This window comes from Sander lucioperca, chromosome 10 (assembly GCF_008315115.2).
Source record: "Sander lucioperca isolate FBNREF2018 chromosome 10, SLUC_FBN_1.2, whole genome shotgun sequence".
NCBI classification, from domain to species: Eukaryota; Metazoa; Chordata; class Actinopteri; order Perciformes; family Percidae; genus Sander; species Sander lucioperca.
This window is the reverse complement of record NC_050182.1, coordinates 11,067,132-11,093,832: the sequence shown is the minus strand read 5'-3', so window position 1 is coordinate 11,093,832 and position 26,701 is coordinate 11,067,132. Positions and strand designations below refer to the sequence as shown.

The 26,701-nt window shown below is 42.9% G+C and overlaps 1 protein-coding gene across 5 annotated transcripts in view; it reads right to left on the bottom strand.

Moving 5' to 3' along the window:
• Positions 1-700: 700 nt before the first annotated feature.
• sema6e (sema domain, transmembrane domain (TM), and cytoplasmic domain, (semaphorin) 6E) overlaps positions 701-26,701 on the bottom strand; it is a 182,648-nt gene continuing 156,647 nt past the window's right edge. For 3 of the 5 annotated variants that reach the window (XM_036006021.1, XM_036006023.1, XM_036006022.1), the window contains 4 exons: positions 22,782-22,840; positions 22,239-22,289; positions 19,192-19,347; positions 701-4,324 (listed from right to left, as the gene is read on the bottom strand). In XM_036006021.1, coding sequence (XP_035861914.1) covers positions 3,009-4,324; positions 19,192-19,347; positions 22,239-22,289; positions 22,782-22,840 — 1,582 coding nt within the window. In that variant the 3' untranslated portion in view covers positions 701-3,008. The remainder of the gene's footprint in view (positions 4,325-19,191; positions 19,348-22,238; positions 22,290-22,781; positions 22,841-26,701) is intronic. The other 2 variants (XM_036006024.1, XM_036006025.1) reach the window with 2 other exon arrangements.

The window sequence follows — 26,701 nt, the reverse complement described above, 5'->3', positions numbered from 1 at the left end:
CGACGACACAAAAACTACCTACACTCTCAAAACAACAACACAAACTGTACAAAACACCCTTCAGAAAGTTTGTACAGCACTGCAGTTCATTACACAGCTGTTGTGTTTGGTGCATCACCCATAGTGATCGGACTTGGATTATTTTAACACATTCACCACTGAGACACTTTCTTCGTATTTTCGTTTTATTCCTAGTATAAGAGACATACAATGGTATTCTGTGAGACCAAATTCAGAGTAATTCAAGAGGCGTAGCCTGGAAATCAAACAGAAAAAAAACATAATACTGAATCAATGAGACCCCGACCAGATAGAATGTATTTACACCAAATCAAATACTGATGGAGCGAGACCGCTCCCTCTCCCTTACAATCGGTCACCGGCAGAAACAAACCAAAAACCCCACTTCCACTCAAAAACTGTAGCTGCCACAATTCCTCTTATGAAACATTACGGTCATGACCTTAAATCAAGTCGGATGTTTTGCATTTGTTGTTCGAAAGCTATTTAATGCTCTGCTGCCCGTTAATATCCAAATAAACCTTTTTTTTCTCCATTCAACTAACATTGTGGTCGGCCAAATTTTCCTTCATTTACTGGAGTTGTAGTACGAGTAGTAAACTTGATATTGGGTCAAATGAGCTCAGGGAAATTTCAATCAATAAAACCCAATTTTCAGATACAGTAAGTAGCGTGGTGCTGTTTTTCACAGAATTGATCACGGTTCCAGTCAACCGTGGCCAAAGTGACTCTGCTGAAAAGTACAAGATCGGAGATTCTTGGAGTCGTGATTATTCCGAGGCAGAGCCAACTGGCATCACCTTCCCTGAGGAAAACCCTCAGCAGATGTTTGGCGGCATGGCCACCTGGGAACCGGCTCCCCCATTGTATCGATCCAAGAAACAATCACAGCTTGTCGGATCAGAGTTCATTGCACTTCTATGTTTCCACATATTTCCTAAATCTCCACTCCCATTTATTTGCTTCCTGCATTGTTGATGTTGACACCTGTTGACACAGGTCAAGTCTAAATCTACAGCGGTAACCATTGTAGAAGTCCAGTTTCATAACGGCACCCTTCATCCATTTTCTGATTTTTTTTTTTTTAGCAATTTAGTGTAACATGTTTTTTTTCTCTCAGAATAATAAAAAAAAAAATACATTTCTAAACATTAAGCTTTGGACCACACGCCACATATTTTCTCCATCCACCAACCTTCTCCGATAGACTTCTACAATGGCTACAGGTCTGTAGGAGATAACTTAAGAGGAACTGTGAGCTGCTCCTTTAGAAACCCAAAGTGATGCTAATGCTACTGCTAAAATAAAAAAAACAAAAAGTGAACAATGGCACCTATAGGAAAAGTGACACCCAGTGGAAAGTGACATAATACGGAGGCAGTCGAACCTGAATGTCTGCAGTCTCAGGCTGTGTACTTGCTTTCCCAAGCTCTTCCAAAATAAAATCTGCAGGCTCACACTTCTGGGATAAAAAAAAAAAAAAAACCTAAACAAAGAGAAATGAAGGGTTTCATTCCAAAACACTGTATCCATCCAAACAATATATATCTATATATCTGGTGTTTAATAATTTTCAAAATAACAGATGACAATTTGTAAAATATTACTTTGTGAAAGAAAAAGGGCTCAATATACTCAAGATATAACATATGATTCATTAGTGAGCGTTACAATCATACTTGCAGTAATCAGAACAGGTGACAAATATCTCATTCTGGAATGAAACTCTTCAAATATACAATAGATACTGTATGACACATACTGACGACCATAGAAAATGAAACACCTAAAATATACTGTAGCATAGTAGCCATCTTCCCTTGCATTAACCCCTACCCCCATGTCACACACTATTATTAAATAAGGCACACATTTACACATACAGTTAAATTTTGGCTAGTAAGTATTCCTTTATTTACAACCAATAGCCACAAAGTTAATAATTATTATAACTGCAGTCCGTTCTATGTTTTATGTTCATTCTCATATTGCCAGATGGCATGGCATTTTTGACTTGTCCTCTTTAGGTCCAAGAGTATTCAGTTTTGTTTGTTTCCATTTCAGAGGATGTTAGACACACTAGATGTGTGGAGCACCAATCTTATAGAAACATTCTCGACGGACTTAAATGGACCCGATTACGTCACTTCTGACCCGACATCTGCTGGGACGGGAAAAGAAAAGAGAATAGACGAGTTTAGCTGCTTTGTCGAAGTATTTCCTTTCTCTTATCAACACGAACAAATTTGGTTCAGTGTTTTTAGCCAACTGACAATGTATCAATGAAGTGCATGATTTGGTGTCCCTAAGATCTTTCTTAGGGGTTGGGGGGTTGGGGGGGATTGTTTGATATGCCCAAAGATGAAAGAGTATAGTAAGGCAAAGACATAACTACTTTCAGGGGAATTTGCTGACTTTTCACCACAGGTTACATATACTGCATATGTATATGTATACATATACGGTGTGGATATAAACACACATATATATACACACACATGCATAATATAAACACATTCGAGGGTGGGGTGGGTGGGGACTGGTTACCAACACTACATCAGAAAAGGTTAAGCAAAAGCATGAATCTAAGCATTGCAGGAGCCTCCGGCTTTTAAAGTCTTCAAGATGACTGATGTGCAAAGTTCTTCCAACATCAACACGTCCAAAAACTAAGTTGCATTGTAAATCCACACTGAGGACATTGGCAGCCTAATATAAGGAGGTGGCGTCACGTCACCCGAGTCAGCGGTTCTATAATAAGCAAGTAGCTGAGCAATACCAATATGGTACAAAGATATTCGTTGGACAAAAAGAAGAGGGAAAAAACAAGTTTGGTTGAGGCTTTCATCAACAGTGACACTGGCTGCCACACGATGGTTCTCGTGTGAAGGTCTGCAACCTCGAACCCACTGCATTTCTTCAAAAGGAAGTTCCTTTAAGAAGACACAAAGAGGGAGACTCCCTCTCTAGTTCAGGAGTGTACCTCCTCAATAGTTGAACTTTCCCTGTTGGTTGACGGGGGACGTGGCAGGTATGAACAGGGGCTTGGGAGGGACATCGGGTTTGAGAGAGGAGGCCCGACGGACGATAGCGGCCCTGTGTTGGACCTCCTGCTGCTCTCCATTGTAGCTGTGCTGGCGTGTCAGGTACCCATTGGGGATGAGGGGGTAGTGAACCTCGCAGGCGCTGCCTGTCGAGTTCATCCGTGCCAGGAGGGGAGGCGGCTGGTGGGGCCCACCATTTCGTTGGCTGAAGCTGTGCTGGCGAGGTATCATTCCTCCTCCTCCTCCGCCACCGTTGGGCATCTTGGTGGCGGCAGCAATCAGTGAGTGCCTCTGGGAGGAGTGCCTCCTCTCCAGGGTGGACTGGTGGTGTGGGGGAATTTCCGGAGGAACATCCATGCGTCGGGTGAGGCTGTCTCGTGGTAACGTGGATGAGCTATAGTAGGGGGCTGATTCTGTCTCAGGAATCTGAGGTTGGATGCGGTTGGCGAATGCTAGCTGACCTCCACCAGCGCAGGCCATCAGACCCGACGGGCTCATTAACTGGGAGTTCTTGCTGCAGCTTGCCTCGTGGATGTGCTTCAGGAGCTCATCCAGTGAGGTAACCTCCATCACCTTCTGGGAGTAACCAGGGTAAGGTTGCTGAGATAGCACACGTTCAACATTGTGGATTTTGCGTTCTTCTGGATGGAGGTGACCGACTAATGGCTGCCCATTGGACAGGCCATGGGAGTACGGGAAGACCTGCTGGTGAAGCAGGGCTGAGCTGGGCCTGGAGCCAGTGTTGTGGGACTTTGCTTCCTTGGCATTGTTGCAATTCTGGTTCTTCTCCCATTGGTTCTTGAAGGCTTTCATGCTCTTGATGGGCAGTTCTGGGGTTGAGTCTGGTGTTGGCAGACCAGATAGCTCTGAGGAATGGTGGAGGTGGTGTTGGTGGTGGACCAGGTCTCCCATTGTCATTGCGTGATGGCCGTTTCTCCTTGGTGGGTGATGCTCCTTGCTGTTGGCGAAGAAAGAGTTGTAGATCTTTGGAGATGACACCTCCATCTTGTCATCTTTGCTCTGGCTGTCCAGGAGGCCATTGAGCTTGGCCAGGCTGCGGAGGGACAGGGCGTGCGGGATGGGGGCCTCGGGATCTTTCGACAACTTCTTAGTCTTGTGGCCGGTGTGGTTACAGTAGCAGGAGACAAGGAAGCCAGAGAGGAAGGCGCCAAGGACGAAGGCCACCAAAACACAAGCAATCAGCAAAGTATAATGGACACTGTGATTGGTCTTCTCCAGCTCTGGTGGCCGCCTCACACCTTCAAAACAGAAAAAGGGTACTTGAGTTAGAGCTTTTCTGACTGAGCCAGAAGAAAAAAAGAGCTAATATAGGTCAAGTAGCAGCTGGGACAGACAGGTTGTGGTTACAGGGGCTTCACTATGTGGTAAACAGCATGGGAGGTGTTTGAACTACGCTCTTGGCTTCCTTTCCTTCCACTGTTAATAGATCAATACAGGCTTTCTTTCTAGGACCTGTGCTTTCCCCTCAGACTGACATAGGCAAAGAGCTGCCCAGTCAGGGAGAAATCAACTCTGAAATGAGTTAGTGCTTTAAATATTGATGGGAGCACAGCAGTAGGAACCTGATGTCATTTTCACAGACTCTGCTTTCCAATGCGAGGATCAGGGGCGAGAGCACCTGGTATGATGAACAAGCCAAAAATAACAGATCTATCTAATAGCTCACCGGGTGTGGCGCCTTTGCCAACACAGACTCAAATGAGGCTGTCAAATTCTTTTAAAATAAAGCCGAAGGGACAGTCTGTGCACCAAAAACACAAGGTTACTTTGCCGAGGTAAATCTACCGTGTAAATGTCCTTGGGTGATGTGACCCTAGCACCGTGTATGCCTAATGGCGTGAAAGGCGACGGCGATAAGAGGAGTGAAACCTGCCACCTCTCGTAATCAGAGCTCATTTGCAAGAGGCTGCTGCCATCTGTGGTGTCAGGCCCTGCTCTCCACTCTTAATGACAGTTTCTGTGAAACTGATTAGTGTGAGGAGGGGGACGGCTGAGCTGCACTGAGGGGGGAGAAAATGCAGGTGTTCCAAACAACAGCTAATGAAAGCTTCGTTCAGGAAAGAATATGAAAAAACGTCTAAATCAGGCTTGATGAAAGTTTTTGAGATGTTCTCATGATGATGAGGAGTAGGATGATTGGTGGATGACTATAAGGGAGATCAGTGCAATAATTAGGTCTGCATTATAATTTTAATCCTTTTCTCTGAATTAAGTGACCCACACTTGACAGAAGGAAGGCTCTTTGCTCCACATAACTCTGATGAAGAAATTCACTGAAATCCATCCCTGAATAAGTTGTGACGTGGGCGATTATGTATAGTGTACAATTTTATACTGCAGTAGTGATATAGCCTACAGTATATCCTGATCTGGTAAATTAAGATACTGATTATAGTTAAAATAACCAAATGGGAATGACAGTTTTAGCTAGGCCAGTTAACTGGAAAAATTAGGATACTTAACCACACTGACGCAAAAACTATTCCTTGAGTTGCAATAATTGTCCGTAAAAGGCCTCAGATTTCAGGGTATGTACAGTATCATCATATCGGCCAATCCAGCCAGGCATATTGCGATTTTTCAGTTCGTGGAGATGTAATGCGATCCGTGAAGCCGTGAACCCGACCCAAATCCTCCAAAACTGATAAAATGCTCCAGTCCTTTTGAGACCAACATCTCTGAAGGATTTAATTTAGGTGGACCGGAGGGTGTGAATAAAGCCTCGTAAATTAACTCCTGAGACAGTGAGGCCTGGATGAACATTATTAAAAGGTAATGAGTTTGTGTTAAAAGGGCCAAAAAAGGGTCTTCCTCACTGTGTGTATGTGATTAGGGGATACTACAGAGGTGGGAAATCTAATCAGAGACTTGAAAGATTTCAGTCAAATCACACACACACACACACACACACTTATTTTCTAGAGCCTTGAAAGGCACCTGGCACTATGGTAACTACAAGATGCATGATGTAGACAGACAAGTCATTTGAGTCCTGTCATTACAGCTTTACTTTGGCAGAATATTATTACGAGGTAGGATGCTGCAAAATGAAGAGACAGACTTTTATCTCCCCTCATGATGGATCCGTACGTACACAGTTTCTGTCTAACAGTTTTAAAAGGAGTTGATAATTTAGGTCATGGAGTTACTGTGAAACTTCTTTTTGCGCTTCATTATCTAGATATAGACTTTTGAGCAGGTGTGCTCGTAAAGGCTTATTATTTCATTGTCATGTATCAGTACACTCTTTTTAGAGGGGTGCTTTGCTACTATTTTCCCTTCACACACACAGAGAGAGAGAGAGAGAGAGAGAGAGAGAGAGAGAGAGAGAGAGAGACAGAGAGAGAGAGATAAACTGTGGTGCAGTATAATCTTTCAGGAATTAACGCTTTGACTAGAGCTTCCAATTAAAAATACCCAATTTTTTGCCATTTATTCCTATGATTGCCTCAACTTATGACCACATTAAAAAGTCATAAATCATAATTGCAATTCCAGTGGGAGAGGCAATCAAAAGTGATGCTGCAGTGAGCCTGTTAATACTTCTTTTAATCTTGGACACATTTTTTTGGGACTCATTACACAGACAGCCAATCAGCTTGTCGTGGGTCTAAGTTTGTGGTTCTAACGGATCAGTATGCCGGCGTGCAGCTCTTGTTATGAGCAGTGAAAGGCTGCTCTCATCTCACTGTGCTTTCTGCCTCCTGTTACCCCTGTGGCTCCCTGGTACCTGTGAGTCATCTGCTCCCTCTGGACTCCCCCCTCCCTCCTTGGCTGTGGCTACAGGCCTATTGAGGGGTTCCTCTTGGTTGAGCGGTATGAGTCAAGTGCCGCGACAGGGGGGTAAAATGCGCAGCTGAGGTAAACAAATCCAAAGCCTACGAATGACCTGTCACAACATGTTTCATGAACAGCCTGGATGACTCAATCACTGGGTATGTGGGACATATGGTGCCACCGGTCACAGTGAAATTAATACCCTGTGAATCATACCGACAGCCTGGCAAGCAGCTAGGTGGCGCACAGGAGGTGCCGGCCAACTGTACACACCGACTATGAACTTCTTTGCACTGCTTCACAAGCATCTGGACACTAAAAACTGGGATTTGAAGTGTGTTCATGGGGGGAAAATCATCACCTCAAGTAAACGTGATAATTAATGCCGCTTTACACTTGGGCCACAACTTCCCTTCAATGTTTACATAGCTTGAGAGTCTGTGTTCCTCTCGAACATTGTCACATTATATTTCTGTGTCAACTCAACATGGTCTCGGCTCAGCGGAGGCTTAATATAGAGATACCCAAGTCTGCCAAAAGGTAAAAAGACAGATGGGCTTCAAGAATGGAGGCAAGGGAGGGGATGGGAAAGAGGGATGTTTACAGCCAGGGGAAAAGGAAAAGAGGAAGATGAAGGGATGAAATTCAACCCCGATGACATGGAGTTAAAGATGGGAGTGAATGTGAGAGGACTCAAAGATCCAAAAGACAGGGGAGCAAGAGCAAAGAAAGAGTGGAGATGAGAGCCAGAGAGCTAAAATTAAAAAAGAGATGGCGAGAACGAGTGATGGTATGTGAGAGGAGCAGATTTGAAGGAGGAGGAGGATGGGGAGAGAGGCAAAGTGAGAGACAGACAGACGTGATGGGCAGAGTGACAGACCGTCACTCTGCTGGGTTTTGAAGCCTGGTGCTCTGCGGCAGCTGTGATATGGTTGGAGAACAACCCTGGTGCTCCTCCACAGCGCCGTAGGAAGAGAAGAAGCACTCTGTGATTGCATCCATACTGTTAAAAATAGACGGTGAGGTAGGTTATATAAACAGGCAGGTTTTACTCTGCGTTGCTAACTGGAGATGGGTTTTGCACAAGGGAAATAAAGTAAGGAGGTCTGGCAGTTGTTATGTGTGAATTCTTTTTTTCCTGCAGGTGATGAACAAATTACAATGAAAGTGACAACAGGACATTCAAACTAAAACTACAAAACTTTCTTTTAAAATATTGCCAGGAAGGAACGGCTACCTTTATTTCAGATGGCACTCTCAAGGTCAGACACACAATAATTTAAACAGAGGAACAACTTCTTCTTTTGCACCTACATTTTCTATTGTATCAGGCCTTTCTCAAGGGTGCGATTAAATACTTTGCAACCTGGAGAACATCTTGTGTTCTATTTTTGCGCATCAAGTGAAGACGTTCCAAATTAGCCCTAATTAGTTTCTGCTTCTGCAAGCTTACAAGTGCATGTAATTGTTCCCTTAATGGCTACACCATCCCAAAGAGAAGCCAACGAGACAAAATGGCCACAGGCTTCATAGACAAGGATTCCCCCCCCCCCCCCCCCCCCACACACACACACACACACACACACACACACACTAATGCTGGAGATTTGTTTCCTCCATACTAAAAATAACAATTTAGCTCCCGAAAGACACCCTGAGGTTGAAGATTGGAACAAATGAATTATTCTCCTTTTTCAAATCCGAGTGAAAAGCAGAGCAGCTCTGACCCGTTGCTGTGAGCTTCAGTAATTTGACAGTTTTAATACCTGATGTCTGTGCACTGACAGACATGGTTAGCAAAGAGAGCATGTGTGCGCACACACACACACACACACACACACACACACACACACACACACACACACACACACACACACACACACACACACACACACACACACACACAGTATATGTGCAGGGTTCTGGCTGTTGACTGAGTGAATTCAATCATGTACACTTGTTATTAGGAATTTGCATAATATTCCACCTCAGTGCTCAGCCAATTGGATGCAGTCTAATATATGCACACAAGCTAAGGTGATATGGTGTAATGTAACAGATCCATTCCAATTGAAAGCAGTAGTAATGAGCACTGCATTTCATTCCAGGTGTGCTGATGCATAGAGAGCATAGATTTTATTACAGGTTTGATTGAATACTGGTAAATTAGGTGTGCTGTGGCATCTGGCAATCAGAACCATACTGTCTGTATGAAGTCCCGCAATATTTACACCTGTGCTTTGAAGGGAAAGTCAAGTTTTTAAGTAGCAGGATACATTTTGTTTCTCAAACAACACTCAAACAGATAGTGGTTGGATAAAGGGGTGGTTCATTCAAATTACAAAAAACACACTCTGTTGCCACACTAGTACATATGGAGATAAATGAAGAATTGCTTGTACTGATTAAAGCATTAAAAAATTACATTTGACAAACTCCAAAGCAGTGTGTCTATCTAAAAACAACCCACCTCACTATGAATATTTTTCATTGGAACTACTTTTGACCGAACAAATAGTCCCAAACAAAACTTTGCAGTTGAATTTTTCAAATGTAATTTATCACTACTTTGACCAGCACAAAGTCCAAGTCACCTTAATTGTATTGGGGTAGAGGCAACATTTAATCTCGAAGTATAATAAACATCTAAACTATCTGCATGGCTATACCACCGGGGTTAAATAAGGAAAGTGTATTTTGTAATTTGGGTAAACCGACCCTTTGCAGTAGAGTTTAGATTCTCTGCCCGAGCCCAAACTCGGCCCCAATATGTCCCGCCACTATCCTCGGGCCGGGCCGGGCCCTTCATCAAGCATTTGTGTTTTTTTAATCATTAATTTATTAGCCTAATTGGGTGGGGAGAAAGCTATGCCTCTCCAGCTTCTCACATAGCTCTGGGTATATGTCCTGCACTGACTTGAGTGTGAGGTAAACTGTGCTAAATCGTGTCTCCCCATCTATAGCACTGTCTTCGATAATTGCGCAACCAGGCCAGATTGTTTCAGATATCTCACGAGTCCTTTAGCAGCAGATGTGGTCTCTCGTATATCCGGCGCGTTGTCAGCCAGTGCGTTGGCATGCAGACCGTGCCGAAGGACAGTATTGATTAGGTGATGAGTGGTTCCAGGACTTTGATTACGTTGCTGCCTTGATCTGTTACCCACAGGTAAAAGGAATTGTAGTTGAGAACGTCAGTTATAACGGCCCATGTATTACAAAATTTTCGGGTTTAAATTGGGCCCGGGCTCATAATTACAGTTAATGTGTCGGGCCGGGCTCGGACACAACGTGCACGGGCTCGGGTAGGGTCGGGCTTGATTTTTTGGGCCTGATCTAAGCTTTACTTTGCAGTGGCATTTGAATAACTTATCATAAGTCATTAAACCAGGCAGAGCACATGCATTGAGTTATGTCCTTTTGTTTTTTTACATGCAGTTGCATCAGAAGCTTAAAAAAAAGAGGATCTGTTTATTTGCCATTCAGTGGCTGGTAAAGCAAAATGGTTCCAATGCAAACCTCCAAATGTTGCTGTGGTGATTCACATGGCAGAGGGAAAGGCACTGGAAGAATCTTGGCTCCACCAGCAAACTTAAAGAGACAGTCCACACCAAAGTCAGTTTTTGCAGATATTGTGAATCATTGAAACTCATCTTAGTGCTGTTCAAGCTTAACAAGTGGCAACAAATGATGAACGTGCACCAAACAAAAAGGTAAGGGCACTCTTAATAATAAAGGCCATTTAGTGGACACTTATCTGAAGAAGTACCTCCCTGCTCATAAGTGTAACATTTGTTTTCCATATAACCTTTGTCTTTCTGCTAAAAACCACATCTACCATCGTGTCACGTAGCGCTGTCTTTGGAGTGAACTGCTACTTTAAGAGATGGAGAAACTGCTCGCAGGTCCACTCAACCACCTGCGCACAGTTCCAGCCATCGGCTGGAAAACTAGAAAAGGGTCAGTGAGAGAGAATTCAACAAAGGAGGCAGGTACAGCTAAAGGGTTAGTCCTACTGAAGAAAGAAACAAACAAAGAGAAACAGGCAGGTAAAATGGGAGAAATACTCCCCAGAGGTCAATGGGACAAAAGGGTAAGGGGTTAGGAGCCGGGACTACTGCGTGGGTGGATTTGATCACTGTGGGCCCCGTGGATCGCTGTGACGCTCAGAGCTGACGGCTCTCCATCCTGACAATGAGCTGGGCTTTAATAGCCGACATGGAATAAAGAGTCATTCAAATTCCCGGTTATGGAAAGTGAAGTATTTGGTGTGTGTAATGCCTTTAAGGTTAGTTTTTACAGCACAGTGCAGAGTGTGTTTTTGTAGTAAAACATGATGTCATTTATAATCGCTATAAAGTGCTGGTGTGCTGAGCGGAGGGAAAAATTGCCTAGTTCTGTGTGACCTTTAATGAGTGCCATTACACTATGACTATTACTCAGGGAACCCAAATTGGCAGTAACGTTTCAAAAAGAGAAGTAAATGTGTGTCTGTGTGTGCACATCATAGTTATGATTCATGTAAGAGTAGCCAGAAGGGTCAACTTAGATGAACGGGCTGAATGACATTCGACAGCTCTATTTAACCGTGGTAATGAACGTGTTGTGGATACTAGGGCTTTGACGCCGAACTTCGATATTCGAATATAATTCGAATATTTAAAAAAATATTGATATTCGAACGAATATTAGGCAGCCCTTAATATTCGAATTTCGAACCTGTTATGGGCATTATTTTTTTGTAAATGTGTTTGCTTGTAAACCTTGTTTTCAATTCAGATTCCGAGGCTTTTTCACGCATTTCAAAATGTAACTACACGTCGCGGCGACGCACGTCGCTCGGCCGTGGCTTGGTAGCGCATTTCCCCCGACTCATTTCCTGGTTCTCTTTCTCCATAAACAACGTAAAATCAAGGAGAGGGTTAACTTCTCCTGCTCCGGATGTTTCACCGTGGTCAGAAAGAACATGGGAGACACTTTCTTTCTCTCACTATGACTCTAGAGTCACTACTCACTCTGAAGGTACCGGTAATCACCGTCACTCTCTCACAACACACACTCCCCAGACACACACACCCATACACACGCGGCTCGACGCACACACCAGCGCAAAAGTATGAACATCAGACCACTTACGTAGGCTACGGTGAAATACCCGACCTTCCTGTTGAAAGCATACGGTTTGTGTTTAATCCAGGGTGTCACTGCCCGATGTGAGTCGAGTGCAGATGTGAGTCGCGCATGCTCAGATTTAAACTGTTTACGGCATAACGTGTCACACTGAAATTTGTGAAATCTATAAAATAATAAACGTTTTTCTTTACATACAATAACAGAAGATGGTAATCATTTCAAAAACGTTGTAGCTATCTATGACGGTTTGGTTGCTAACGTTAGCTCAAAATGCCATTCAAGTGACAGCCTTTGTTGTGTTTGATTAACTTTTAGCTAGCAGTCATTTCAAAAACGTTTTAGCTATCTATGACTGTTTGATTGCTAACGTTAGCTCAAAACTCCATTAAGTGACAGCCTTTATTGTGTTTGACTGCTAACTTGTAGCCAGCAGCAGCAGCCATTTCAAAAACGTTTTAGCTATCTATGATTGTTTGATTGCTAACGTTAGCTCATAGACTGTGCGTTAGCTCAAAAAGCCGTTAGCATCTTGTAGGCTAATTGTCGCAAAGTGACGCATGCGCGACTCACATCTGCACTCGACTCACATCGGGCAGTGACACAGGGTCTGACTTTTAATTTAAAAACCAGTGGTGGCAGTGTGTTCTTCTTCTAACAACATCATTGCACGCCTACTGACTGATACACTGCCCTCTGGTGGACATAACATATACGAAGTTTGAAATAAGCCTTACTGAAGGCATTTAATGGTCAAAATATTATTAATAAATATTCGAATATATTCGAATATTAATATTCATAAACAAACGAACTTCGAGTATGATTTTTGGGCAAAAGTCAAAGCCCTAGTGGATACGCAGCCTCAATCTGACCCTAAAGATCAAATAAACGTATTTCATTTTTGAATGTCCAACTTCACACACTGTCCACCGTTTGAAAAAAAGCGACAGCTGCCTTCAAAATTATTAAAGTAAATGTGTTGGTCAATAAATTAACACCGCTGCGTTGTGGTAGATGGCGTTTATTTTTTAGCCAGTGATTAATAAAACTACTACTAGAATTAAATGCAGACACTTTATCGTTATGTGTTATCACTTTTCTTGATTTTTGCTTGGTTCTTTGCAAAGGCTAAGGTTGTTTTATATTAAGCTCGACATATTTGCTTTTATTTTAAAAACATAAAATACATTAAAATATTAACCATATAAAATACTGATTGTGATTTGGAAGAGCAGATATTGTGTGTTAGAGGGGACACACAGTCAGAGCCTTATCAGTGACTGGATGATACAGGCGGTGTCTGTTTCCATGGTTGTCGCAAGTATAAATAACTCCCCTTAGTAAACTAACTGGCATCAGGTTTAGCCCCAGTCTGCTGTCCTCCTGTATTGTTTTAATGAGTTTGAAAACGCCCGCTTCACTTGATTCTATTATCGAGCCGTCTCCTTGTGCTTGTCAGCTAAATTAGCTGCTAGCCTGGCTTTTTAGTCCAACCCACGCTAGTTCATCTAAATGTGCAGAAGAGTCACGGAAAAGTTCAAATAACAATAGAGGGAGAGAAAACAAACCAGAGAGGTCTAGACCCAGTAGTCTTGTGTGCCACAGTTTTGCTAACACACAGTTTTCGGTGTTCACACACAATGAAGAGGTGGGTGTTCCCTGGCCAGAAACAACTCTAGTGCAATCTGACTGCTGGCATTTTTCTAAATAGCAGCAGGTCAACAGGTTCCTGCCCCTGCCTTTTAGTCTTCCCTAGTGTTTACATAATGTAGTGCAGCTACCCACATCTGAGCCAGCATTTCAGCTCGTACTTTTTATCTGTCCATAACAGAGCTACATAAAACAAAAACACACGGGTTAGGATTAACAGGGCTGCAAGTGTTAAGTGAGTGACAGATTTTGTACTTTTTTCTTATAGCTTAAAGAGTTTATATCTCACTGCCATTTATGGATAAAGTGGATTGACAGATGGTTTACTCTTACTCGTATGTTCTATGAGAGACCATTGCTGAAAGGGGAACTTTTGGAACTTGGGTAACTTTCCTGAGCCGTTATATCTGTCTCAACTGTCACACATAATAAACAGCTTTTCCACAGCCTCGGGATACAAAACAGTCACTGGCTTACAGACTATCCTTGTTTTAAAAAGATAAGTATGGTATGGTGACACATTTTCCCTCAGAAAAAGGAAATTGAAATTGTGAGCCAAGCAGGTATTTGTAGGAAGGTTGGGGTTCAGATTCCTAAACAAGGGTCCAAAAGTTGGGCTAATGTGAGGATCAAACCTGTGTGTTATCATTGAAATGACGCCCCTATGTGCTCCTGTGCATTTTGTATGCACGTGTGTAGTCTCATGGAGAGCTTTGAGATGTTTACATAACACACCTAGGGCCATAATGAGCTTTTTTAAATTTCTAAACATTACACCAGGCAATCATGTTTACGATAGATAACGCTTGCTGGTTTGGTAACTTAGCCTGATGGCTAGTTGTCGAGCTAAAACTGTGTTTTGGAGTTAAGACATGATAATGTTCTTCACTTTGGTTACACGTGCATCTATTCAACTGTAGTGTTTTTTAACTTGTCTTCAGGTATCTTTGTCTCTCCTGACTAGCTGTTTCTATATTGGGCCACTATCTGTGTACGGTTGTCCTCTGGCCCACCTCGTGGCTGCTGGGAGATTTGTGACACAGCTGCAGAGCCTCTACAGAAGGTACAGATAGAGAAGCAGAGACAGAGGAACGGACAGGGAGTGAGAGAGATTGCAGGCACTCTTGGAACTGTGATGCTGTTACTTCCACGCCGGCTCCTTTCCTTTCCTTATCAACCCGCCCGCCCCTCTGATTGAACCGACAGCGTCACAGTCTCTGGCTGAAATAGATTGCGCTGCTGTTTCTATTACATCCTGCACCCCCTCCCCTCCCCACTGTTGTCCGACTCCCTGGCTCAGGCCCCTGCTGGTTATTTATTTGTTATGGGCTTTTCTCATTTGAGCCTGAGTAGCTCATCATTGCAGCCAGAGAGTCTGTCTGCGTGAATGGAAGCTTCGTTCCCTCGCTGAGGATTTATGGACTTGTGACATAGTGCTTGTGCTAGCAAGCAGCAAGGAGAGGACAAAACCCCGCTTCATGCTGCCTTGTCCTCCCTGAATCACATCCCAATGAACCGTATCTTCTTCCTAAACTTGCAGGAATATGCTCAAGTCCTCAGAAGGGGATAAACCCCCAAACGGGCTCTCTTCTGCTCTGCAGCTCGTTTCTTTACGTGATCACTTGACTGTCACAGAGAAGTTTTGTTACACTTCCTGCCGTGGTTATGTTAATCACTATGAGTGCGAGCTAACTGTCAAATTAAATATTTAGGAAATAATGAGACTCGGGCCTATAAAGATCAAGATGTAATTAAATATTCAAGAACTGGTTGGAGTTTTATAGGTCATGTCATTTATCGGGGTAGCTGGGTGGTGTGGTGTAATTGTTGAAGAGTTTATAACTTCAGGATTACAGGTCTGATGCCTTTAATAATGTGGTAATAGGAAGCTACAGTGAAAACAGAACTTTCAATTCCAGAAGGAACCCTCAATCACTGCTTCCAGACCTCTAGTTTTGTTATTTGACCTTTTCTGTGACTCTTCTGCAAATGTACATGAACAAGTTTGAGTTCAACTTTAAAGCCAGGCTAGCAGCTAATTTGGCTGACATTTGTAAATTCGCAAATCGCCAACATCCAGCCCAACCATATAACCTTCAGAGCTGAAACGATTAGTCAATTAAATGTTGATGCTGCTTTTCTTTGTCTTACATTATAGAAAATATCAGCAACAGATATGTGCAATGTAAATACGTCACCTCCAACTCTGGACATTTTTCACTGTTCTCTGATGTCTAACAGATCAAACAATTAATTGACAAAGTAATTGGCAATATGTGGTGCAGATCACGCCACACCTAACATCCAATAGCGTTGCTTCTTTGATACATGTGTTTTTACTGGCCTCGACTGAACACTGGTTCAGCCTTAGACTGTCCTGGGTTAAACGTCATCAGCTCGACAGACTGAGGGCAGCTAAATGGCTGGACAACAAACGAGAAAGGTTTCTTTAAAATAGCATAGATTACTGCTCAAAACGGTGTCACAAAGAGTGAAGGGAGCGCGGTTGGTTATCATGGATACGGTCAAAACCACACTAATGTGTGACGCGTGCCGCAATAACAATAGCTTAATAAAATATGTCTTTTTCTAATTTATGTGGTTACAGGGATTACATCTTGTGCATATAGTATTCACTGTGTGTGTGTGTGTGTGTGTGTGTGTGTGTGTGTGTGTGTGTTTGTGTGCGCATGTCTGTTTGACCCTGAGGACAACCACTGTGCAGTCGATAGTGTAGATCGTTTTTCCGTCATGTAGCCATTAATTTAATTAAATGCTTTTTTTTGTACTTTAATGAAGCAGAGTGCCTTGATTTTTTTTATGGAGTCCATTCCCTTTTTGTAGATAACCCTTGTTTAACATTGTAAAATCAAGAATGGTACTTATTTATCTTAGAATGTGGACAGCAAGCCCAGGGAACACGTCTCGTTTTTTTTTTTTTTTTTAGAGAGACAGATCAAAGAAAGCCTCAATGAGAGATTTGGTTGAGTTAAAGAAGCTGAAAAGTTAACGTCAGGACATCGACTCTCTATACTTTCAAAGTCTGTGTTAGCTGCACAGGGGAATTACTTTTGCTACCTGGCTTGTGCTTTTTTTTCCATGTGTAAGAAAACATTGAGGGAATATTTGTGCGTGCTGACGACCTAAATAAAAGATGAGGAAAGGCCATGAGGGAGCAGTGTTGTGTAGACTCAGGTTCTCTACTTGATTTGAGGAGTTAAGTAGAGCCAGTGCTGTATTTATAACAATTCATTAAATCTTTCACATTCATGCTGCGTTGAGCACATCAAGATATTTGGCTGAAAATAACGGGACAAGAAGGTCCTCCTCTAATATTTGGGCCCTATCCAAACCATGTTTATCTCTGTTTAGTGAATATGTACGCTGGTATTCAGTGATACTGAACACTTATCATTTATTATTTCCATCTAACCACACAGGGCTTTAAAAGGTGCACTATGAGTTCCTGCATGGTTTCAGCGCAATTTCATTTTTGTCTCAAATCGTAGGCATCTCTCCTTGATCCGCTAGCTGCCTGCCCCCTGAATACACTGTGAAAACGCCCGGTCTTGGGAGACAACACAGGGGTCGTAAACGTCAAACAAACACTGGAGCACAGGCTGTACACCAAAATACAACAAACCACTCCAGCCAATCACCGACAAGATGGTTAGGGGAGGGGGTAGGTGTTAGTGCTCACTGTCCCCCCCCCTCCCCATTATGTGCATGCGCAATGTGTGGTTTGTATTCAGTGAGCGGCTGATCAGCTCTCCGTCTCACATCTGGGATAGTCTCACATTGCCAGACATGTGTACGTTCAAAAGGTTGTTTTAGTCGTGCGACAGGAAACTCAGATTGGACAGATAGTCTAGCTAGCTGTCTGGATTTACCCTGCAGAGATCTGAGGAGCAGTTAACCATAGTCCTCATAAATCCACCGGAGTTTAAAATGCCAACACAAAGAAAGCAGAAGGTGACGGACATCCGAAATTGGACATCCGAAAAGAGTGTCATCCGGCAGAATTCTCGGTAGAACGAGAGCAATCCCGGAAGTGGAACGTCGTGGATATAGACTACATCTGGGATGACAACAGAAACAGGCTGACACGTACTGTAAACTAGCCGCATCCAAGGTGACGCGCGCCATCGTGACGTCAAAATGACATAATATCCTGCCGGTGCGCCGGATTTATGGTGCGCAAGCAGAGGTCATGCGCGGCTCTTTCTTTTTCAGCGGCGCGCGACAAAGCGGAAACGGGAAGCCTGAACGAGTTCGCCGACAACCGGATGCCAGGACTCTCACAGTGACTGCAAGTCTCTCTTGTAAACTTAGTGGGTTAAGATGAGTTCTTTTATGGTGAATGAAAGGCTTGATCCAACAAAGTAGGTCATCGAATCAAATCAAAGCATTGATGGCAATGCTGCTGCCAGTTCTGCCGTTGTTTACCTTTTTCTTCTTCTTCTAGTCCGTAGAAAGAGCGTCGGTAGCCTTTGCTCATTAGCGCCACCTCTCTTCAGAAGAAGACTGCAACTAGAGCACCAGCGCGGGTATAAATAGTCACGGCGATCCCATGACGTCACATTTGCACGCGCCAGCTGGGCTGCGTCTAGTATATAAGAGCCTTAAGTTGCAACAAGGCAGAGATGCTTATCTTTGTAAAGAAAAAATTCTTACTAAGAAGTAGGCTTTGAGGTACCGGTGATATTTTCTTTCTTTTTATCATACATATTTGGTAGAGGCCCACTGTATGGGAAGGCTTTCCTAAAAGGCCATTTTTTTGTTTTGTAAAGAGCCCCGTGTTCAGCCCCATGTTCCAGGCTACTGTTAGTTTTGCTTAATGGAAACACAAGTGAAAGATATTTATGTTGGTATTTATTATTTATATTTTATTTTATATTTAATTGCTTGTCCAATCATTTTATGGGCTATGTAAGTTGTATAACAGCTAAAAAGGCTTTTGAAGTAGTTTCATAAATTTGGATAATTTAATTTGTGCTCAGTGTAATGAATGGCTGAATGACTTTAAAACAACAACAAACAAACCTCGGTATTGACTAACTGCCAAATTGTAAAACATCGGTATCGGCCCAGAATTTTACGATGGGTGGAGCCCTGGTTATTAAGAAAATCATTTAGCAATGCTTTCTGCCATTCACTAAGAGGTTGGTTTAGGGAACTAGTGAGTTAAGTGTTAGTGAGCTAATGAAAGTGATATTTCACCCCGGGAGAACGTTTACACATATTGAATGATGAGCTGCTTTCTGCTTTTACTGGCCAGGACTCATTTTCTCATCGACTATTAAACAGCATGCAGAATTTATTTATTCTTCAACCATGGATGGAGGACAGTCATTTTGGATTTGTCTCCACTGTCATTTGAGTGCCATTGCTATGGAAACGGTACAGCCATGTGTGTTGTTCTCCCAGAGTGAAACATAATTTTTTTTTGTTAGTGGTCAGTCTGGTTAGAAGCGTACGATGAGGCATTCGGGGCCCAGCAGTGCAATCCCCTGCAGGTTCACTGAGGACAGACATCCCTCCCCCTTACCCTCCATCTCCACACTGATTGGCTCCGAGTCAGGTGACCCTTGTTCCCCCACAGGGGGAGGGCCATCAGGACCTGTACCTCTTTCAGGGTCACCTGCCTCCTTTGGGAATGCCGCCCCATGATAGGTTGTGCTGGCGCTTGTGGGTGTGGTCTTCCCTGTGGTTGTAACGAAGGGGGGGTGGGGGGGGGAGGGGAGGAGGAGGGGTGGGCGACAGAGTGAGTGATTAGTGAAACGTGAATCAGCCTGGGGAATCAAGTTCAGAGAAATGAGGGTGAGTGCAGAGTGGAAAGACAACCGTCACCCGTTAACATAAAGACCCAGTGATGATAGTGAGCAACAGGATGAGCGCACAGAGCAGAAGTTAACACACCCATCACTTCACCTCCCCACAGATACACAACAGCGAGTGCTGCAGTGGACTTTACCAGCTGCTTAATGCCCACATTCATTCTCTCCAGGAAACTGGGATTTTGGCATTCCAACATTTGCAGTGACATATCCACCATTCTCCAGAATATTGTCTTGCTATAATCACACTCCAAAACAACTCATATCCTTTAAAGAAATACATCACTAGCACATTTTGTGACTGTTAAATCATCATAACACAGCTATCTGGCAGTTTGTCAGAAGAGACTCAGTTTAGCAGAAGTTGACAATAAATTAATAAAGTATATTCATTCTTGAATGGCTCTCTCATTTTTACAAACTGCAGCCAAGGTTTTGGGCAGTTTTATAATATTTAAATGTCACAATTTCTCAGAAACATTTGTCAAACTTGAGTCTTGTGTTAATAAACCACCCAGTAATCATTTCATCCTGGTTCTCCAGCTTATTTTACAGAAAAATCCAACCTTTTTTTTTTTAAACCGGTCTTGATCTCAGACCACCGTTAAAACTCCTCTGCGTCCGCTCTGCTAAGTGTTTTCACAGATAAGTTGAAATAGATACTGGTGGCTGGCTAGGTGATGTATTATTTTTTTTTTCACCACAACTCTTTTCCACTACCTCACGCGAGCTGAGCAGTTTCACAGAAAACTCCCGTCACCTGCTTGAGGCAGAGCAGCAAACATTATGACGGCCACATTTGGAATCATTTCAAACATATGCCAAAATACATGCTGGGCATTTACTGCCACAGGCCTTGTATTATCAAACATATTTATCTTGATAACACACTCCACATCTTGATTGCATTATTAGCTCTCTGTTGTCCTTGAGGTCCGGTGAGCAGCATGCTGCTATTGGCTTGGGCTCCTGCACTAATAAGCCAGCCATAATGTTAGCATTCTGCAGAGCTCACACCCAGACTGGAGGAAAAAGGCTTGTTCTCTCTTTCTCACTGTGAGCCAGTTGACAGCGTTCACTCTGAATGAGGTGCCCCGTCAGTTCGCCATCTGCGCCGGGCAAATTAAAACTGTACACCAGGGGGTGTTTGGCCCTGGCATATCGGACAATAGCTCCAGGACTTCATTACTTCAATTTATAACAATTGTGTGCACGTAGGATACATTTAGTCCCTTTTTACTGATGATCAAGTATAAGAAAAAAACACATTATACAACAGAGGAACATTTGATTACCTACACAGGCATGTGTTTGTCTCACGCTCTTCCCTGTGCTGGCTGCGACTGTTTGGGTGACAGGAAAGTGGAAGAAGAAAAAAAAACATCCACTGGTGTGCTTTCGACAGGGAACTGAGCTCCTGTGTGACCACGGCTTTTTGTGGTATATGGGGTGTTTTATTGCCTAGGAAAGCTGATAATTGATCTTCAGTGCAGAAACTTGAAAGGCTTTTTTGTGTGAATCAGCTAGAAAAAAAAAAAAGGACAGCAAAAAAAACACACAGAGACCGAATCTGACTGCGTGTTGAGAACTTCAAACATTGCAGTGAAGCACCAGGGCGATGAGAGCCCCGCAGGATTAAGCAGGAGGGTTGCTCATCAAGTCTTGCTACCAACTGAGTGGTAATTCCTCCAGCAGGGAGGCTTTACAGTCTACTGAGGCACTGTGGGACTGCGGAGGTCTGGGCCCGAAACCTCTGCAGACAAAGTGGCCTCTGTTCTGAGAAAGACGCAGGATGGATGGTTCTGCTGAGCTGTAATGGCCGACATCTCCCAGCATGATGGGCTGCTCATTGCTGATACTAATCACATAGTTGGATTAACCACCGCCATTAGCTCCCCTGTGCCCCAATTTGTCCAGTGACAAAGGAATCTGACTTTGAGCAAGTCTTAAAAAAACTCCTCATAAAGTTGAGACGGGTGCTTTAGCTGTGTAGATAAAAGTGAAGGAGGCAGGCCAACAGCATCTGATTGAAAATGACTGGTTTTGAATGTCGGAGTGTTAGAAAATTGTCTGAACACCACCTGCTAAATCTTATCCGAAAGCTGGCCACCTTGTCGGCATTTCTATTTCTATTACGGCCATGCCAGGGGCTGTGCGGTGTGGCCAGCGGGGGAGTAATGGGACGTGACAGGGATGATGATCCTTCTTGATGCAGGGCATTAGGCAGCCTAGCCAGCAAAGCTCCTGGTCCATCAATGGACTGATGCTTCAGACAATGGCTTCAATGTTAAAGCTGTCAGACTGGCTGAGGAGGAGAGGTGGCACCGGCCATTCAGCTGCCTCAATAACATATTCCTGTGACTTCCCAAGTTGTGTAGAAACATTTACTTTGTAGGCATATAACTGAATACATCTGACCCTCCTCTCCAGATAACAGTAAGTGAGTAGGTCGAGGTTCAATGTGTTGTTCAAGGATATCTAATCTATCTTTTTTTAAACATGGTACTTATTTATATATATATTTTTAAAATCATTTTGGCCATCACTTTTGTTGTGATGTTTTACTCACCAACTTCGCCAGCAAAAGTATCAAGCCGGGCAGGAATACAAGTAATCAGACAGGTTGTAAACAAACTTCCAATTTTACCAAATGTGTTTGGGAATAAAACAACTGAACTGAGCTCAGTTTGCTAGTGTTTCGTCTGTTAGCGCTCAGTGGTGACCAGCTAAATGAAAAATGAAAGACATGTCCACTGACCATACGCTGAATCCAGAGCCGGGTTGTGCTTGCGAGTGGTCGCCAGAACATCTGGAGAAAGACAAAAAGTAATTCAAAAGGACATCAGTGTGTGCGGTGTGATTGGTTGAGATTCCGGGGTTCTGGGCTCCAATTCATTCACTTCAAATTGGAAACATGTATTCTTGAATCTGTCCTGTTTGTGCTTCTGATCACATCCCAGACACATGGACACAAAAGAGCCATAACAACCCACTTTGTCTTATATAAAACACTTCTATGAGCAAATGCTTAATTAACATAGAAAGATTGAGAACAGTATTCCAGCAGGGATTGCGAACGGGGGCGAACAAACTACTCTTCAACCTCCTTCAACATGAACTATATTGCTGCCCTCGTTGAAATAAATACTTCGTAATGCTCCATTATAATTTGTTGATTCCGCAGTCACTTGTGCCTGCTGTCACTCTGCCATCAAGATCTAATACCGGTCAATAGTTGCTGTTATTTCCTCTCTGTCGTCATTGCTTTTGTAAATCGCTGAGAATAAATACATGTTCTTACCGTGGCAAGTATCAGCATGCTGACGGTAACCGTTCTCCACATCCTGTTCAAAGCCGCCTCTGAAGACAAAGAAACAAAGACAGACACACACACACAACAAAACAAAGACACACATTAGTACATTTGTATCAATCCATTTTTACCATCCATTTCCCTAACTGTCCATTTCAAACAAAGCACCTCTTGAGTCTTCCCTAAATTGGTTTTGTTGATGAGGAGTGCTTGGAGACAGGAAAGTAAGTGCACCGTAACAAAATGTAATTTGTTTTGTGTCTGGCTGAGGTCAGAGTGTCTGTGCCTCGCATTTGTTGTTGGGACACAGTAGTGGCTGGACTTGAAGGGAAAATCCACCCTTGGATCTTTAACAAGGTTGTGTATTATCAATTTTGCGGCGTTCAGCAGATTCCAGGAGTTAGTTTGTGATGAAAAGTTGTAATTTACTTTTGTGTGTCCTCACTTTCCCTCAAACTGCCTCCTCTGCCGGACTTCAGTTAGTCATTTCCTCCCTTCTCTAGGTCTGTGCCCCTCTCTTCATACATAACACTTTCTGTAGCTGCACTGTGTTTTAGTCAACTGAAGCTACTGCTGGTGAAATTGGTGCCTCGAGTTTGCCTGCTCTGCAATAAATGTCTCACTGTATTATTGTTGAATGTCAGTGAAAAACAGACTGGAGGGAAGCGTGTTGATTCAGAGCGACTGATACCAAAACCTGTCATTTACCACTGATGTTTTTGTGGGAACACTTTCTGCTATTGAACCTCCCACATTGCTAATGGCATGGGTAATATATATATATTTTGACTATAATTTGACCAGCTTTCTGCAGGAACAAGAAAAATACACATAAAAAAATGAACCTAGAGATGGAAGTGTTTATCAAAGCTGTGTTTTTGTGCGGATTTTTTGGGGGAAAAGGACAAGGTGTGCAGATTTGTCTTGTTGAAAGCACTTTTCACTACCTGTTGTTACTATCTATACAAGAACATAGTGACAAAATAATAATGAATGAATTTAGATTGGTAGATTGATTGGTGTTTGTTGTCGACTACGTGTGATGCACTGATTGATGAGTTGCCCTTTTTAACCACATCTGTAAATTCACTGTACTTGAAAACAGAGCCACATTTGAGCAAAAAGGGACAAAAAAAAATCAATCCTGCTCAATCCTGTCAAATGAATCCTTCAAAAATGTTTTTATTGTGCAATTTCTGCTATTCTGAATTTGCTGCTGTGCAATCCAAATCCTCTGAGTTCACCTTTTGAACCAATTCTCTAAACCGACAAGAAACCCAATCTGACAATTATTGATTTTCTGCTGCTCTGATGAAAATGTGCCTACGATTGATATGCTCCTCTCCCTCCAATAGACGCACCATCTTTCACCCTCGAGTCGATCAGAAATCAAAGGCTCATCCAGACGCATCCATTCGACGGTTGAGTAACGAGATTGAGCCGATGCACGGTGGAGCGGAAGCTCCTCCAGCCGAGCGGAGCTCCTCATGGACGCCAACAATCTTCCCACACGTTGTAATGAACCAAATAAAACAGACACGGGCTCATATACTGCAAAAGCACAAGTGTAATGATCCAGTATTCACACCGAAACGCTTTGTACAAGCATGCATGCACGCCTACTCTATAACAAACCAATTAGTTCCTTATATAACCTAAACACAAACCATCTCACACAGATTACATGCAAACACAGTCTTCCAGCACCCACCTATAATTAGCAAGCAGACTTCTCTCACACACACATCCTACACGGACACAGTACATGATCGTGTACATACATTTTTAGTTAGTTTAGTTTTTAGATTGCTTTGGAGAGACTCACAATCCTCAAGACAAACATACTTCTCAGTCAGCTCCTGAGAGAAACAACAGATGTCTAAATTGGAGGCAGTGAACAGCCAGAAAGTGAGAACACAAAAACTGTGCTAGAGGGAGAAAAATCAACTCAAAGAATTAATCACCTCAATTTCTTCAGTGTGCGTTAAAGCAGCTACTCGGCTGTCAACTGTCAGGTTTTGAGATGTGCGTTTGCAAAACCTGCTGTGAGGAGGCCCCTTAAAGCATGGATACACACCTGGTGCACTAAAATACACCCTCTCTTACTCACTAAAAACCCCGGCTCTCTTTTAGTATCTTCCTTTACGTTTCCCGAGGAAGGAGTTATACGGCCTAAGACAGCAGGTGATGATCAAATCAAAGGATGCCAGGCTGCTGCTTAGTTTTCGTGTGAAGAATTAAGAAGTCTGGGAGAAAACAAACTCTATAAAAATATGAAACAGCTTAAGAGCAGTTGGTGTTTGACGTCATACCATAAATGGTGCGATCATATCCGCAGCAGTTTTCTTTGGTATGATTCATAGTGAAACATTTTCGAGTTTATATTTGAGTTGTTTAACGCAGTAACAACCTTTTTGGCTTGGGACCCCTTAAAATAAAACGTTTGTCTACTCTACAGTTGCAAGTGTAAAGGTTGTGCCCACTTTACCATGGAGTGATTATTTTCTCTCATTTTGTTTGATCGAATATTTTTTAGAGGCAAAATTACACACACCCACACACACACCCACCCACACACTGGAAACCACTGGTTTAAAGTATACGACTGGCGTTATTTTATCTTTTTACTATCAACAATTGCCATGAAGAAGCTAAAACCAACAATAAATTCAACCTAACAATTGTCTGTGTAGCCAAAGCCTGGTATAGATTGATGATTTCATGTCATACTATTCCTTTCTTGTGTAGAAACTATTCAAAACACATGAGAAAGTCACTGTAGGTTTGCTATCATCTACCTGTATGTATGTGTATTTATCAGCAAAATGATATTGCATACAAGTTGAGCTGACTTGTAAAAGTTGCTGCAGACTCAATGTATGATGGAGATATTGCAGCACCCTCCTCTGCTTCTTCTACTGGTGACAAAGCATTTGTATCCACCAGAACTAATTAAAAGATCAAGGGAGTCGGTGGTGGAAGTCACTGCAACGTCCCCCATTTCAGTCAAAACCGCGGCTCTCGTTGCACATCACCCTGCTCCCCATCACTATAACCGCTGATAGAAATGTCCACATGAATCAGAGGACTCAACTTTAAAACAAAACAAAAAGCTATCCGAGTTGGAAAGCAGCAATAAAATGCCATGACCCATCAGAGTTACTGGTGCTGGATTTAAGTATGTGATTGTAGCATCTCCCTTTTGAATATATTCACATAGAGGTAGTTGATCCAAACAAGCAGAAATTCACATTTGATTTCTCCAAATTCTCAGAATTTGACTTAAACAACATCCACATCATCTTCATGTAAACAACGCATGTTGCACTGGCTGACATATTCCTTCACTGGGATCAACACGCAGATCAAAGTTCATTCCTCTCAGCTCGTCAAACTGGCAAAGGGCTGTGAACATTGAAGCATGTGCTCCAGCATGCCAACGTGGACCTGCTCCCACATCAACAACGCTATCAGAAACACATTTCTGAGCGGAGGTGGGCTTTACACTGTGGATAAGAGCGAACCGAAGCTTGTATACAGAGTTTTGTTAACTAGTAGGCTGACAGGTCACCTTTACGTTTGAAAGAACATGCCAGACTTGTTGGCATTCTTCACCATAATTGACCTTCTCTGGTGTTTATGCACATGAATAAACAGTTGAACGCAACCATCGGCCTAAAATTCATTTTGTTCTGCTCGGCTTTCCACACATAAGGAACTGCTGGCTGTCAGATACCAACATCGGTCTGCTTATTCCCCATAAACCCTTTCTGTCTGGGTTCCTGCCCTGTGGCTAGACTGATCTCATGAAGTGGCGTATGTATGACACGGCAATTCATATGCCATGATTTGCGTGTTGTAAGTCATGATGTCACGTTGCTGTGGCTGGCTCCGTTACACTACGAACA